The sequence below is a fragment of the Myxine glutinosa genome, chromosome 9, assembly GCF_964187855.1.
Source record: "Myxine glutinosa chromosome 9, kmMyxGlut1.1, whole genome shotgun sequence".
Classification (NCBI taxonomy): Eukaryota; Metazoa; Chordata; class Myxini; order Myxiniformes; family Myxinidae; genus Myxine; species Myxine glutinosa.
In genome coordinates, this window is record NC_136269.1 from 46053086 (window position 1) to 46069247 (window position 16162).

Below are 16162 nucleotides of genomic sequence, written 5' to 3' on the forward strand. Positions count from 1 at the left end.
TATTTGTTGAAATTTGAGGTGCAAAATTGGTAGTGAGAGACCCCCGATGTGGGGGGATGGCAAATCCACCATCCTTCCCATATGGGGGGGCAAAGGAGCAATAGCTTATGGGGTGTATGGCAGTGAAAACTAGCCCGGGTGGGTTAGGATATTGTGTGTAGGGATCTAGAAGATGACATTAGGTAACGTTAAGATTAGTTAGTGACTGATACCTGTAGTGGGGACGCAGGTAGATTAGTATGGATGATAATGACGTGGGAGCGCAATAGTTTAAAGGGACGACTGGGAAGCGCAAGTTTCAGAAGGGAGTAGTTAGCTGAGATGATGCCGTGTTGGTGAGAATTGAACAGGTGTGATTGCACAGGTGTGCAACTGGACAGGTGTGTGGAGCAGTGTATGAGTAGTGAGTGTGTGGATCAGCGCGAATGCGCTTGGGGAGAGAAGGGTGCAGGTGGCACCAGGTGTGAGAGCACAGGTGTGCAGGTACAGGTGTGTGGAGAGAGTTGGAGTGAGTGGTACGGAGTGGTGTGCATGGTGCGAAGGTGTGGATGGGGGAAGAGTGGACCCCTTTCACGAGTACCCGGGGCGGGTAGTGTAAGTGTTAGGTAGAGGGTGCAGGTAAATTGTGGTTGGATATTGGCATTTGTGGTGCGGTTGCAGAATGGTGTTGTGGATGGGTGCATTAGTGTTGTGGAAATGGCTGGGCGTGTAGCCTGTTAGTGTGTGTAGTTGGTTGGGCACTCCACCACTGTGAGGATGTCGGCCAGGTGAGGCCGCAGGTGGGCTCTGGGAGCCGGTAGTTGTGAGTGGGTGCCTGAGGATCCCGGGTGTGGATCGGGCAGCCCAGTGCCAGAGAGGGCACGGAGTGGGGAGAGAGCCAGAGGGCCTTCCCCTGGTAGTTAGGTTAGGGTAAGGAGCAGGTAAGCTCGGAGGCAACTGCAGTGGTGGAGGTGTGCAGGTGGGTAGACCCACTGGGAGAGGTACACGTCGCAGCCCAGAAATTGTACGAGGGCACCGGGAGATGAATCGGGGGAGTGAGACCCCAAATTGAAGAGCACCACAGTTTGGCCAATGGGAATTGGTTTTTAGAACCCATAGTGTAAGAGGGCCAATGGTTTGGCCGGAGGAAGACCCCGGGTAGTGTAAAGTTGTTAAAGTCATTTAGGAAATAGTTAGGATTGATGAACCTGTCGCACCATACGCAGCCACTTACCTGTGGTGATGATGATGACTCCACACCTGTGTTTTCTTTGTTTGTTGCAGGAAATGAGATTGCTGTGGATTTGTGAGACGCATAACGACGTGGATGAGACATTGGGGTGATTCCATCTCTCCCTCCTTAGGAGGGACTGATGATGAATTGGTGATGGCAAATTTTGATGTGCAGTTGGAGATGGCAAATTTTGATGAGAGTTGAAAATGGCAAATTTGATTGGTTAGGAGGGAGAGAAGACGAATTTGGTTTATGGGAGGAACGGGGAAGACAGTAGGGATGTTTGTCGATTTGTAAAGTAGATGTTTATGGGTAGTGTTGTGTTTTGTGGATGCAGTAAGGGGTAAGGGAGGGGCCATGTAGGTTACCTGGTGGGGGGGGGCGTACGATAGGAACGTACCTGTCTCACCTGGTTCCCATGTGCCCCCAGTGTGCATCACCTTACATTGCGTGCATTTTTGCGCCCTTACCACCTTACTCACTTGTTTCTTCTTTTGTCTCCCACCTCCGAGGATCTGGCTTTGGGGTAGAGAGAGAGGAGAGAGAGGTGCTGGCTGCGCAGTTGTGGGCCTGCACTTTCGCTGTTTGCTGCCGGGATCGATACACCATATGGACCGCAATGTTTGTGGCCACCCACAATGGACCGCAGTTCGTTTGCGGCCAAGCACCACCCGGGGATGGACCTATGGGTCAACGTGGCACCTATGCCATACAGGTGAACCACTTTTAGTTACCACCAAGTGCACCACAAGAAGAGCAAGAGACACCTGCAGGGTTAGGGGTTGTCGAGTTTATTTTTATTCCAATGAACAATGGTGACTGCACCGATTGGCGGTGGGGTGGTGCTTTTGATGCTGGGACAGGGTGCTCTGCACGTTATTAAAGGCCGTCGGCCACAGAGCACTCGTGGGTTGGTGTATCGATGTTGGCAAGCGCGCTCTCTCTATGCATAACATCTGCATGTGTTCCTCCAAAAACAGGTCCTGGATCGTAGTGTAAATAGCAGCGTAGTCGTGTAAATAATGCTCCCTACCGGCTGTATGTTTAGTTTGAGAATTCTTTCCGGATTCGGTTATCCTGTGGGTGTGTTTCTGTGAGGAGAAGGGTGCAACGTCGCAGGGGGACATATTTACTCATTTGTGAATATCTGTAAAACTGTCGCACTCAGGGTAGAGTTAATAGTAGAGGGAACTACATTGCGTGCCACACTAAAGTAGGTAAAAATTTATCGGGTCGGGACGCCCCGAGGGTAGAGAAGGGTGCAATGTTGCGAATATGGAATTTGGCCTCCATATCCGCTTGTAAATATTCCCCTATTTTCTCCAATACCCCCCAACTTTCCCCAATCCCCCATTCCCTAGTCCCATTGCATGTAAATAACAATCAGTAGAGCCGACCTTCCCCTTATTCCCCCATTAAATGTCGTGCCCAGGTCCACCGCACCACACGTAGACAACTTTCGGACATCTTCCTAGTTATTCTTATTCTATGTCAGTTAAGGCCTCGTTTCCATTAATTATGACTCTTCGTTGCACCAGAATGTGATTATATGGCATCAGTAGTGAGTTTAGGACCTTTCCCATACCTCCTCCCATCTTCTTCCCCAAACAACAACAACAACAACAATTACAACAACAATTACAACTACAACTACGACTACAACAACAGAGGGGCGGGGAGTGTGCGTCCTCACACCGGCTCGGTTACCCGCCATGACCATACGCTCCACGGCGTTACCCCGAAGGGGCTGGCTGTCAGCTCCTCGTCAGGGGCGGAGCCAGTAACCCCCCCACGCACCCAATGAGAAGCAACGTGCCGATTCCACGAGGCGGAGCTAACGAGCCGAGGGCGTGTCACTCCCCGCCGGATATACGCGGCCCCGCGCCGGATGTGACGTGAGATGCGCCCCCAGCCTGGAGAGAGAAGTCGCCACCCCTCGAGCGCTGCAATACCTCCACCGCATCTCTTAAACTGGACCGTACGTGATCCTGCCCTGAGCCCAGGTGCACCTGGAGCGATCGCTACCCGCTTCCTTTGCATCAAACCCCGTGTGAGTGAGCCTTGTCCCGTTTATCTGTCGTCTGTTGGGAATAATATAAGATTGTGTTTAAGTGCCCACCTTCCTATGTTTCCCTCTTGTCCCTGTAATCTAAACCTTCCGCATTATTGTAATAACAACCTTTGAGAACCGTATCCCTGGTGTCGTGTCGTATTAATTCCAGCCGTGTGTCTTCTTTTTCCTTCATTGGTCTAGCATAGCGCGATTAGTCAACGTTCGGGCACAATCGGGTAACTTGTGCAGACGTGGTCATACCATAAAACCGCTCGGTAAATAACATCCAAGCCACGTCTGTAACAATATGTATTATTATATATATATGCAGTGCACATCAAAAAAAAGGTAATCCGAATTCAAGGTGTTAATATGCAAAGGTTATTTAGGTTGACAATTTACATGTGGTTTACCAATTATGAGGAGATCCTCAGCTTTCCATTGGTGCCTTCCATGCATCATTGCTGTCACACATGACCGAGTACATGTTCTTTGAAAATGACAAGTTCAAATCACATTTTTACAAGTTTGGCTAATCGGTGCAAGACAGTTTGAAATGGAAGCATTACTTGTCGACTTCCAAGTTGATTATGTAAAATTGTTAAGCTGGTCTGGTAATCGTCGGTTGCGTCATCCTTTGTTTAAGATGGATATTTAAGATGGGCCTACAGTGTATGGGTTTAGAGACAGTCTGAGTCATTGAAAAGATGGTTCAACTTACGACTGAACAGTGGACCATCGTGGTTACGACCTTTCACCAAACTGGAAGTTTGCAGCAAACTCGTGATGCGTTCAGGGAACGTTTCCCAGAACGGGAGCCTCCAGCAGCCAAAACCATCTGGGCGAATGTTAGAAAATACCAAGATCATGACACTAGCTTCAACCACAACAAGGAGAATTCTGGTCGAAGGCGCACTGGGCGATCGGAAATGAACATTGCAGGCAGGCAGCAAGTTTTGGAGCATCCTAGGGATACCAGCGCAAGACAAAATGGGATGGGATTGCCTTCGGCAACATTCAACCGAATCACAAGACTGGACCTCCATGGCCCGCCATGTTGGTCAGCCCACTGCACCTCGCTGGGTTCTTCAACCGCCATTTTGTTTCAACCTGCTCAAACGTGCCTTTCCTTGGAAACACGATCGATTATATTATCATTACATAATTGAAGCATATCATCAAAATCTGGATTTGGATGTGAGGATTGGATGCTGTAGATTAAATAATGTTCAAATCTGGAGTGAAATATGACAAAATTTACCATATCTTGCGATTTTATAACTAAGTGTACATATGCCTTTATTTAAGCAAGGCTGGGATTCTCGTTCTGGTGTTTTTTTTTATTTTTATTTTTTACTTTGACAGGTAAAACGCATCTTCAGAGATGTTCGATTGGGTTCAAGTCAGGGCTCTGGCTGGGCCACTCAAGGACCTTCACAAAGTTGTCCCTAAGCCACTCCTGCGTTGTCTTGGCTGTGTGCTTGGGGTCATTGTCCTGTTGGAAGGTGAACCTTTAGCCCAGTCTGAGGTCCTGAGCACTCTGTTTCAGGTTTTCATTAAGGATATATCTGTACTTTGCTCCATCCATTGTTCCCTCAACCCTGACCAGTCCCTGCTGCTGAAAAACACCCCAACAGCATGATGCTGCCACCACCATGCTTCACCGTTGGGATGGTATTGGGCAGGTGATGAGTGGTGCCTGGTTTCCTCCAGACATGACACTTAGAATTGAGGCCAAACAGTTCAATCTTGGTTTCATCAGACCACAGAATCTTGTTTCTCACAGTCTGAGAGTCCTTTAGGTGCTTTTTTGCAAACTCCAAGCGGGCTTTCATGTGTCTTTCACTGAGGAGAGGCTTCCGTCTGGCCACTCTGCCATAAAGCCCAGATCTGTGGAGTGTTGCAGTGATGGTTGTCCTTCTGGAAGTTTCTCCCATCTCCACACAGGATCTCTGGAGCTCAGCCAGAGTGACCATCGGGTTCTTGGTCACCTCTCTTACCAAGGCCCTTCTCCCCCGATTGCTCAGTTTGGCCGAGCAACCAGCTCTAGGAAGAGTCCTGGTTGTTCCAAACTTCTTCCATTTAAGAATTATGGAGGCCACTGTGCTCTTGGGAACCTTTAATGCAGCAGAATTTTTTTTGTAGGCTTCCTACAAAACTCGTCGGTATTGTGCCTCGACACAATCCTGTCTCTGAGCTCTGCAGGCAGTTCCTTCGACCTCATGGCTTGGTTTTTGCTCTGATCTGCATTGTCAGCTGTGAGACCTTATATAGACAGGTGTGTGCCTTTCCAAATCATGTCCAATCAATTGAATTTACCACAGGTGGACTCCAATGAAGGTGTAGAAACATCTCAAAGATGAACAAGAGAAATGGGAGGCACCTGAGCTAAATTTCAAGTGTCATAGCAAAGGGTATGAATACTTGTGTCAATGTGATATTTCAGTTTTTTCTTCTTAATAAATTTGCATAACTTTCTAAAATCCCGTTTTCGCTTTGTCATTATGGGGTATTGCGTGTAGATTGATTTTCTTTCTTTGACATATTTTTTATTTTTTTACTTTGTCAGGTAAAATGTATCTCGCTATGTGAGATCGGTGCTGGTGATAAATATACGCATCTCGCTATACGAGATCGGTATATACACATCTGCCGGTGTGTGTGTTACTATGTGTGTGTGTGTGTGTGTGTTACTATGTGTGTGTGTATGTTACTGTACTTTAAGGCAAAATGCCATTGTGTCATGCCGACGGGTGCACAAATCGTGACGAATGAGGACGAACAAAGGCAGGAGTGAATTTCCATCGGTGAGGCTTGAAACACTGTTACTATGTGTGCTACTGTGTGTGTTACCTATGTTTGTGTGTGTTACTGTGTGTGTGTGTTATTATGTGTGTGTTACTGTGTGTGTGTGTGTGTGTGTTACTGTGTGTGTGTGTGTGTTACTATGTGTGTGTGTGTGTGTGTGTGTGTGTGTTCCTGTGTGTGTGTGTTACTATGTGTGTGTGTGTGTGTGTGTTACTATGTGTGTGTGTGTGTGTGTGTGTTCCTGTGTGTGTGTGTTCCTGTGTGTGTGTGCGTGTTCCTGTGTGTGTGTGTGTGTTCCTGTGTGTGTGTGTGTGTCTTACTGTGTGTGTGTGTGTGTGTGTGTGTGTGTTACTCTGTGTGTGTGTGTGTTACTCTGTGTGTGTGTGTGTTTGTGTTACTGTGTGTGTTACTGAAACTGAGTGAAACAGTCAGCTGAAGGAGCAAAAGAATGTCATTGTCTTACACGAATGATTTATTAAATTGCAGAAGCGTAGCCTGGTACGTCGTGAGCAGTTTGTGAGTGTAACTTCCATGGGATAGGGATATACACACACACACACACACACACACACACACACACACACACACACACACACACACACACGGGGAAAAGCTCATCAAAATGACGGGTTCACAAAATTCAACACACCACACAGCATTGTCAGTAAAATAATACTTGATAAGACGATTCGCATATTTATTGTATTTTGAAAGGGACATCATGCTATATATTTGCAAATCTGTCAAATATCTTAAGATTCTTGGTGTAAGAAGTAGGTAGGGCTGTAATGAGCCGCTTGTGTCATGATGGGATACGTATCACGATACATGTTGAATCATGATCCAATACTTATTGTGAAATGTCTTAAATTTGGAATCGGATTATCCATCATTGCATTATCTTATCAATTCTGTCATGTGTACCATAATATAGTGTTGTCATGTGTACCATAATATAGTGTCACGTGTAACATAATATAGTGTGCATTGTTTTGTCCCTATGTACAATCACTCCATGAGTAATACTCATTATTATCGACAAGCATTTATTACAGCTATTATATATTCAAGATAAACTGGGTGAGCCAGGCACCCAATACTAGGAGACTCCTCTAAAACACTATGCAATGATTTTTACAAGATAAAATACGCTGCAAAAGTATTATCTGCACGAACAACCACATTATGCATGGCGCAGCAACGTCAGTCATTGTCAAGGCATACTAAAGTATATCTTTCTGTACATATTTTTCTTGGTGTTTAATTATATTAAGAGATGAAAATATTGTGCAACAATGACAGATATTTTGCAAATTGTGGCACTCGTGATGAATAGCACTTCAAGAAGGGGAACCTGCACAAGTTTAGCTGAGTGATACCGTCAGGAGTGACTCGTTGTCACAAGCTGCCCCAACCAATAAAATTACAATGGCATCTTCTAATTACAATGCAGAAGAGATATTGTTATTGATTTCTCACTTTTTTTTTCTTTTTTTTTGTATACAGAGTCGAGGCTCGTGAAAGAGCTAACATTTATCAAACAAACAAATCAAACAAACAAGCAAACAAAGTATATAAAAAGGGGAGCGGTCGACAAGATGGGGAGAGAAGGGGAAGCACAAACATAACATTTGAGAGCAGGGACATCGGGAGATGTGTGGGAGGGAGAGGGCCTGGGGGGGGGGGGGGCAGGATAGGCATAAAACGCAAGGACACCAAGGACTTCCAGGAAAGAAGTCGGCACCTCAAAAAGTGGATTTGGGGTGAAATTAGCGGGGGTAGAAAAGATCAAGGTTTTGGATTGGGGAAGATAAGAGATGGTGGTGAACAGCCGTTTTAAAGACCTGGAGGGAGGAGTGGGATTGAAGAGAGTGAGGGAGTTTGTTCCAGAGGCGGGAGAAAAGAGGAATGAAGGAGTGAGGGTGAGCAGAGAGTCTTGATTTTGGCAGTTTAACCATGAGAGGGTTGCAGGCAGATCTTGTGCGACCTGTAGGAATATTTGGGGGACAGAGCCCAGAGAGAGCTGGGGGATCAAGGCTGGAGAGGAGTCGGTAGAAGACGGAAAGCCCACCAACCTGCCTGCGATGAGTAAGTGAAAGGCCCTCGGAGATAGCGTTATCGCGGGAGATTCCAATGATTCTGAATGCTTTGGTTTCAACAGTGTGAAGACGAGCTAGGTGTGAGGTAGGAGCACCAGCCCAGAGGGGAGAGCAGTACTCCATTGAGCTGCAGATGAAAGCCTTATATGTGGTGAGGAGCTCAGGTGTGCCAAGGAAGGACTTCTACAATTGTTGTTGATTATTTACTTGTAGGATTTTTAGTTTCAGGTAATATTGTTGTTAAGATTTTTGTGTGAAATGGAGATGACTTTAGTAAAAGGTAAAAATAAATGTTTGTGAAGGAAACAGGAAAACGCGGCAAAGAAACTGGAAGAGGAGAGGGGAGGAGACGGCCATGAGCAGGAGACAGCTGTGAGGCGTGTCGAGGCTGCCAGCGGACTTTTTTGATATCGGTCGCGAATGTGTTGAGGTTTCCCGTGAAAGGGACTGCCCGTGACATCGTCATATATTGCGAGTGCAATTACACCTGCGACTCACGTTTTATCACCAAGAGTGAGTCATTGTTGGAGGGAGCCAGCGTCTCCATTACAGGCTGATACACCATTTTATCCTCGACGAGGTGGTCCGATTGGTGCAGCTTGTTTTGTTGGATTTCTATATCGACCTCATTGTGTGGATTGCCGTTGGTTTCCATATCGGCTCAATTCCCATATCGACCTCTCACCTCGTAACTTCTCATCTACAGTCGCGCCAATACCTGCCTGTTGTTTTGCCATTCTGCACAACCTCGATCTCCAACCAGCGTGGGGATCCGTACACGAACTTTGGGGAATGTTACATTCCACTCACGTTGGCGTGTCGTGAGTTTATTGCTTCATTGGGGAATGATGGTACCATCATTTGTATTGTTCATTTGATGCAATTGACATTTTCATTGCACTTACTTTAATCGTGTTATTATTGCGTATGTGAGAATTCTTAATACAATTACTTGTTTTGTTCTACAATTGCATTGGTGTGGTTTTAGCAGGGTTTATTAGAACAGGCAAAATAACAAATCTTTCTGCCGTGTTCCCGCTCCAGACTCTGAGGTGCACCGTAACCGTGGTTTGGGGAGGTAACACGTAATAATATAAACACCTAAAACTGCATAACAGCGTCAATAGGATCAATGCTTTTATTATTCATGAATCACCTAAATTGACTAAAATTTTACAAATCAAATAAAACAAAATGTTATCTATAAAGTATGTATCATTGTTGTGTTAATTATTGCACAGACTGTTGCATTGTGCTCTCACAAAGACTATCATGATCGTTCGACATATTATTATATCATCATACTGCTAGAAGTCTAGAAATAGGTCATTTCTGTTCCTGGGAAATTGCCGAAAAGGTGATTTCCTGTGGGCCTGGACACTGCAGCTCACATGATGGGGTATTCAAAATAGCTAACTTTTACTGCCTGACTTGTGATGTTTTCAGTTATTGAAGGCATCATCACGTAGAGACCAAATTCGGATGAATGTCAACAAAGTAAACATTACAGCTAAACCTAGTCCACTTTCTGCTATGCAGAAGTTGAAAATGTTTATCGGTGTTTGGTATTTTGGTCATACAAGACTTTGGCCTATTGGGTTGGTGACCTGTTTGGCATTCCCAACTGAGCATATAACTCATGATTCTGGAATCCCATGTGGTTCAAATTGCTTATTCTATATTTTCTGCACAATCACATCATTTCCTTGCAATAGAGGTAAAACTACGATGAGGTCTCCTAATGTCCGTCTCCTATGTGTGATATCCACGAGTCAGAGATTTCCATTATAAAAAATAAAAATCAGAAAAGTGATAGAACTGTTATATGTGACTTTGTGAGTAAATGCTCACCTCAATTTCACCCGTAAACAAAGCAGCGAGTAGTCCCATGGCCAGCTTGAGGCTTTCTGTGTGCAGTGCTTCTCCAGAAATAATTCCTCGCTCCAGAGTCAGCCCCACAAACTCCACAATCTGTTGGAGGATGAACATAGACAGAAGTAAACAGCTCAACACCAATCCTGTACAAGAGTTTAATTTTATTTGTCCAAAATTGAGGTTCATGAAATAAACAAACTGCAGAGGATGGAAAGGTATTGCAATGACAGTGGCATCGTGTGATAATGACGAACGGAGTGGAGAGTATGAAGACATTGGATACACGAGCAAGATAAGGCAAAAATATGAACGTGCATATGAACAAGACATATGAACTCGTACATATGAACAAGATAAGGCAAAAGAAAGGAAGGTTAATGATGACAGAAAAAGATCACAGCTAGGAATGTGAAATGCCAAAATACGTTGGTGTGCTGCCACCTTGAAGCACTGAAGAAAAAGAGCAGGATTGGACAAAACACATGGAAGTGGTTATACCAGCTAATTAAATGAGGAAAGGGAGTGGAAGTGAGCAGAAATTAAGGATTTCAAAAGAGGTAACTAGATGAATGTGTGCGTACTGGCAAAGATGGGAATGGGCAAATAGCAGAAAATGCAGGGGGTTCAAGGCCATCTAAGGACATACATTAGGTTCAATTTAATGATATTTGGGGCCTTATAATTGTTACATCCACATATTCCACAAAATGCCCCTTTCCTCTTCTCACATTACTGCAATGCTCTACCTGCTTTCCCTTCTCTTCTTCCCTTCTCCTCTCCTTCCTTTTGTCAATTTAAAAATTTTCAATTACCTTCCACCCCAATCAAATGACCTACCACCCACACTCTCCACTCCCACCACCCTCCAATGTGCACATGTAATAAATAAATAAATACTGAGGAAGCAAAACTTATTCAACTTGGTTGCCCTAACAGTCTAGGTCTGCAAAATGATACACCACCAGGAATCTCACAAATGACTTGGCTATTGTATTACACAAGACACTGTGATTAAGCTCAAAACGTTCTAAACTAGAACAGCACGGGGTAGAGCGCATATCTCCGCCAGGCTGAACAGTTTATAATAATAATAATAATTCATTTATTTTGTATAGCGCTTTTCCAGAAGCCCAAAGGCGCTTTGACAGAGTGGCAAACATAATGCATAACGTTATGTATGTTTACGTTATGTATCCCACTGAAAGGCCGGAACTGGATCCGGACCTGAATAAAAATCGAATCGGCTTGTTCTTGTCATCTAACCAACTCATCCACCAAGTTTTGTCATAACCTGCCCATAATTTTTGATGCATCATGCTACACATCATGTTTGGCCCCATCTCTCAATGGTGAAATATCACTTAAACTAGAACGACACTTCAAAATCTCCACGTCGACCGATATGCCTCCACCCACATTCCAAACTAGAATCTACTTGTACCAAGTTTGATTGAAATACCTTCAACTGTTCTAAAGTATCACATGTTTATCTGCCATGACCTCTGACCTTTGACCTCTTAATGCCAAAATCCAATCAGTTCATGTTTGCATCATAATATATACATATACCAAGTTTGGTCAAAATCTCATCACTGGTTCACAAGTTTACGCAGTAACAGAATTTGTTTACCTAACATGACCACTGTGTCTCTGACCCTTGATCTCGTGACCACAAAATCTAATCAGTTCATCTTTACATCATTGTACAAACATATCAAGGTTGGTCATAATCCATTCACTGGTTCACCAGTTAGCACGGTAAGATAATTTTCACTTAACATGACCACTGACCTTTGACCTATTGACTCCAAAATTAAATCAGTTCATCTTACAATCATACATCATCATACATACTTGTACCAAGTTTGACTTGGATCCCTTCAGCCGTTCTTAAGTTATTGCGGTAACGAAAACCTATCATGGAGGGACAGACGAACGCACGACAGACAGACTGATGCACGGACAGCTAGCCGTACAGACAACCCGAAAACAATGCCTCTGGCAACTCCTTCGGCAGAGAAATAAAATTCTCGCATCCAGATCCTTATCCGGATCTTCACCAAATTCTAACCAATTCGTCCTTGTCATACACGCAATCTGTCCACCAAGTTTCATCGGAATCCATCCATAACTTTTTGAGATATCCTACTCACAGGAAAAGACAGACACACCAACAGGGGGTGAATACATAAACTCTGTCCACCTTTGGTGGAGGAGGTAAGTATCATCCACACATAAATACAGAAAGTATGGTGGAGAGTAAATTGAGAAAAAAATTGACAAATTGAATGAAATAGGAGAAAAAAAAGGAAGTAAAGGAAAGGGAGGTTCATAGAGCATGAGAACAAGGGAATGAGAGGGAAGTAGAGCAGCACTTGTAGTCCAGTCAATCTATGACTGAAAATATGCTAACCTCAAACAAATTGCAAAAGAATGTATTTTAGTTGTTTCAATATAAGAACTGTTTCCTACATGACATATAAAAAGTCTAGAAACATTCAGCTTGGGGAACATTTTCAAAATTAGGTTTTCCTTGACCCACCCTGTATGTGGTTTTTAACCGCCTTGATATGAAACAGTCCGATTGTTATTATACATCACTGTGTTATCAGATTATCATTTCATCTATTAAACAGCCTAATCTCATTTCAAATAAACTTCTTCATAATGTGGACTACCTTTTTCACTTTCCTTTTCCTTAGGAATGTCTATGCTTCCCCGTGAAGGTCAGCTTGAAGGTCAACAGAAGGTGCATTTGAACAACTGATGCCACGACAGTCTCCACATCCAACTGAACACTGCAAACCATGTTTCTTGCAGTTGCAGCGTCGACTGTCACAATCTGTTTTACAGTTACATCTTATGATCTTCCGTAGTTTCTCTGGTGCTGGAGGCAAGTGGGTATGGATAGGCTGAAGTCTGTCACCGGCTGTAATCCATCCCCAGTCCTCTGGAATCAAATCCCCATCTTGCCCTATCCACTGCTGAACTTGCAAGTAAACACGCTGACTGTGGTGTCTGGCTGCTGCTGACGTTGGCGGTAAGACATGAACATGGACAAATGAGGTATTAGTCATGACTTTGCTGCAAAATTTCCTGCACCTCAATAGATCCAAGCCTTCCCCAGGATTACCATTATACAGACAGGTAAGTGCTTTCTCCCCAGCCACAACGACTTCCTCCTTTGATGCCTTTCTGGAAAATACTTCAGCTTGGTGCTTGAAATGAGGGTCACTTTTAAGTTTTCTCAATGCAGCTCCCTTTCCAATTCCATATAAACGAGATGTTGTATCACATCCTGTTATGCTATGAACAAATGGGAGCAAACAACATATTTCAGGGCCAAGTCTTTGCTTGATGCATCTGATGTTCCACACACGCTTTTTCTTAACAGCTGTTTGTTTGGCCTCCGACTTGAAGTAGATATCTCTTGAGCAGATGTCTGCATGGTAGCATAGAAGCACAAGAAGATCGGTGTCTTCTCCAACTAATACTGTCACGTTTGCAGATGCTGATGACACTGTAGTCTGGACAATCAGCAGGTCAGCATCACCAGTAGCATGTAACGTCTTGATTCCCTTTTCTTCCATCTTCTTGCTGAGCAGATTGATGAAACGTTGTTTGTTTGCGGAGTTGGTCAAAAACTGCTGCTTCTTGGATTTGAGATGCATATCCTCTGTGAATCTGACTTCAGGTCCGTATGTTCCACCAGTGCGTCGCATGTGAGCATGGTCTTTTGTGGATGGGCCATTGCAATACCCATCGAAAACAACTGTGGGGTTTGAGTACTTCAAGACATACTCTACATACAATTTGCAGAGGGATGCAAAACTAGCTCCTTGGGGCCATGGTATGCGTTGCAGCAGAGAACCACCGTCAAAAACATGATGCAGATCTTCTACGTTTGGTGCTGCCATGTCATATCCGGCTAAAGTCCATATTGCATCTGCAAGTGCTGGCTTCTGTGCCTCTCTGAGGAGACCAGATGAGTCAAACAATGAAGAAGGAAAGCTACAGAGTTCATAAGTGAAGACTTCCGAGAGGTCATCAAAGAGGCCATTAGCTGCTGTAATTAAACGTTGAAACAGGAGCTGAGGGTCAACCTGTACTGATTCTCCATCTACCTTCACTGCTGTCTTGGCTCCAAGGGTTACAGCTTGGTTTGCCTTCTTAAAGGTGTAGCTCTGTACATTCTGAGAAACCTTTGATTTGAGGACACGAAGGCCAACTTATTTTGCTCTGTCAACATTTACACTTGCATCTGCTGTCACACCAGTTGCTATGTTCCAAAGGGTTGGATCCTCTGCAAATGGATTTCTATCCTCAAGGAAAGACAAAATTGTCTTGGTGTCATTGTAATCTCTAGATTTTCTTGCTGGCGTGTCTTCTTTGTGCTGTTCACTTGTGTAGAATTCAGTGTCTGTAAACTGCTGCATGGCAATGTTGATGTCTGCACAAGCTGGTCTGGAGAGTAACCACTGTGCTCTCTGAGATTCTGACATTCCGTGTCCTCTAGTCAATCCACCTGTTGTTTTAATGCTTCTCATTAAAACCTGCTCTATTACAAGATCTGTAGATAAGCCAGCCCAAAAACGATCACTTCTCCTGAGTACATGGTGTCCAGATTCAAATCAGGTGTACACTTCAGGGTGATCTGCTTCTAGATTTTGCATATTTTTCAAGTACATGTAAGCTGATTTCACATAGAAATTGTGTCCAGCAGCAGCAAAATACGGCAACATGTCTTGTACAGACTGAAGATGAAGATGCCAGTTCCCTGTACGTTCTGCTTTTATAAACTTGTGGAGTATGTCTATCATATCCATGTACTGAAGCCAAAGAGATGGCGTGCGATGATGAATGAGTTCTACTTTTTCACACACAAGCTTTTCATTCATTTTGTCAACAACATTCTCCATACAGACTGACTCTGCAGTAACGTCTCCTTTCAGTAGATATTCATAGAGTTCAATACATTCTGACAAGACATTGTTGCTGATTATCCTGGTAGGACCTTGAGCTGCTTCATTTTCAGAGACTATGACTTGAGGAATATCTGCAATATCTGGTTCCCTAGGCATAACATCAGAAACATCATGTTCATTTGAATCTCTGATGTCATTGGACATGTCGTCATGTTGATGCTCTTCAAACAAGGGTACTCTGAATGCCTTTGAAATCAGCATAGCATTAAGGGCCTTGTCAACCAAAAAGTGTCCCCTGACAGCCCTTGATACAGACTTGTATTAGCATAGCTTGAAAACCAAATTTCCTTAGATTTCAAACTATTTTGTATCTGACCTCTGCCGAAAAGTCGCACGCAAAATCCGTCAAATTTATTTCGTTTTTAAAACTGTTTCCGCACTCTAGACTTTTCTAGACTTTTGATATATCATTAAGGCAATACTACTAAGCATGTTTATTAAAAAAGTATTTCTTTTGCAATTTGCTTGAGGTCAAATTACAGATTGACTGGACTATTGGTGGAGCGCATACCTCCACCAGGCTGACCAGCTTACATTTTATATCCCACTGATGGGCCAGATCCTGATCCGGAACCGGATTTTCACCAAAATCTAATCAGTTTCTCCTTATCACACACACAACCTGTCCACCACATATCTTCCGAATCCATCCGCAATGTTTTGAGATATGCTTCTCTATATATCGCTTTTGGCCCTATCTCTCAATGGTGAAGAATCACTTTGAAAAATTAAGCCTGGTGTTGGCTTAAAGGTTAAGATGGCTGGCTTAAGATCTTCAGGTAGTGTTTCTCAAACGGTGGGTCGTGACCTCCAAGTGGGCCGTGAGTGGGTTTCCGGAGGTTAAAGTACTTGAGTAGTTACACAAGTCGTAGTGATGTTCCCAATGACTTACCCATGTGAACTTGCATTCTCAAGCGAAGTAGTGAACAAAACTAAATTCAGAAACAGGCTGATCAATGTTGAAAGCGAGCTACAATGTTCGCTGATGAGAATAGTCCCCAAATGTACATGTTCTGTGCAAAAAGGATATAAAAATGGCCCATATTCCAGACTTTTTCTTACTCCTGTAAGTCAGGGTTCACAATAATTGGTCCAGCTCTGTTTCCCTTCCTGGGTTTAACTCCCCCAC

The 16162-nt window shown here is 43.9% G+C and overlaps 1 protein-coding gene across 1 annotated transcript in view; it reads right to left on the reverse strand.

Moving 5' to 3' along the window:
• The window catches only part of TANGO6 (transport and golgi organization 6 homolog), a gene marked incomplete in the record, with an annotated part of 435716 nt that overhangs the window by 205199 nt on the left and 214355 nt on the right, over positions 1-16162 (reverse strand). The window contains 1 exon segment of the mRNA XM_078784327.1: positions 10025-10144. Within this exon segment, the coding sequence (XP_078640453.1) occupies positions 10025-10144 (120 nt within the window).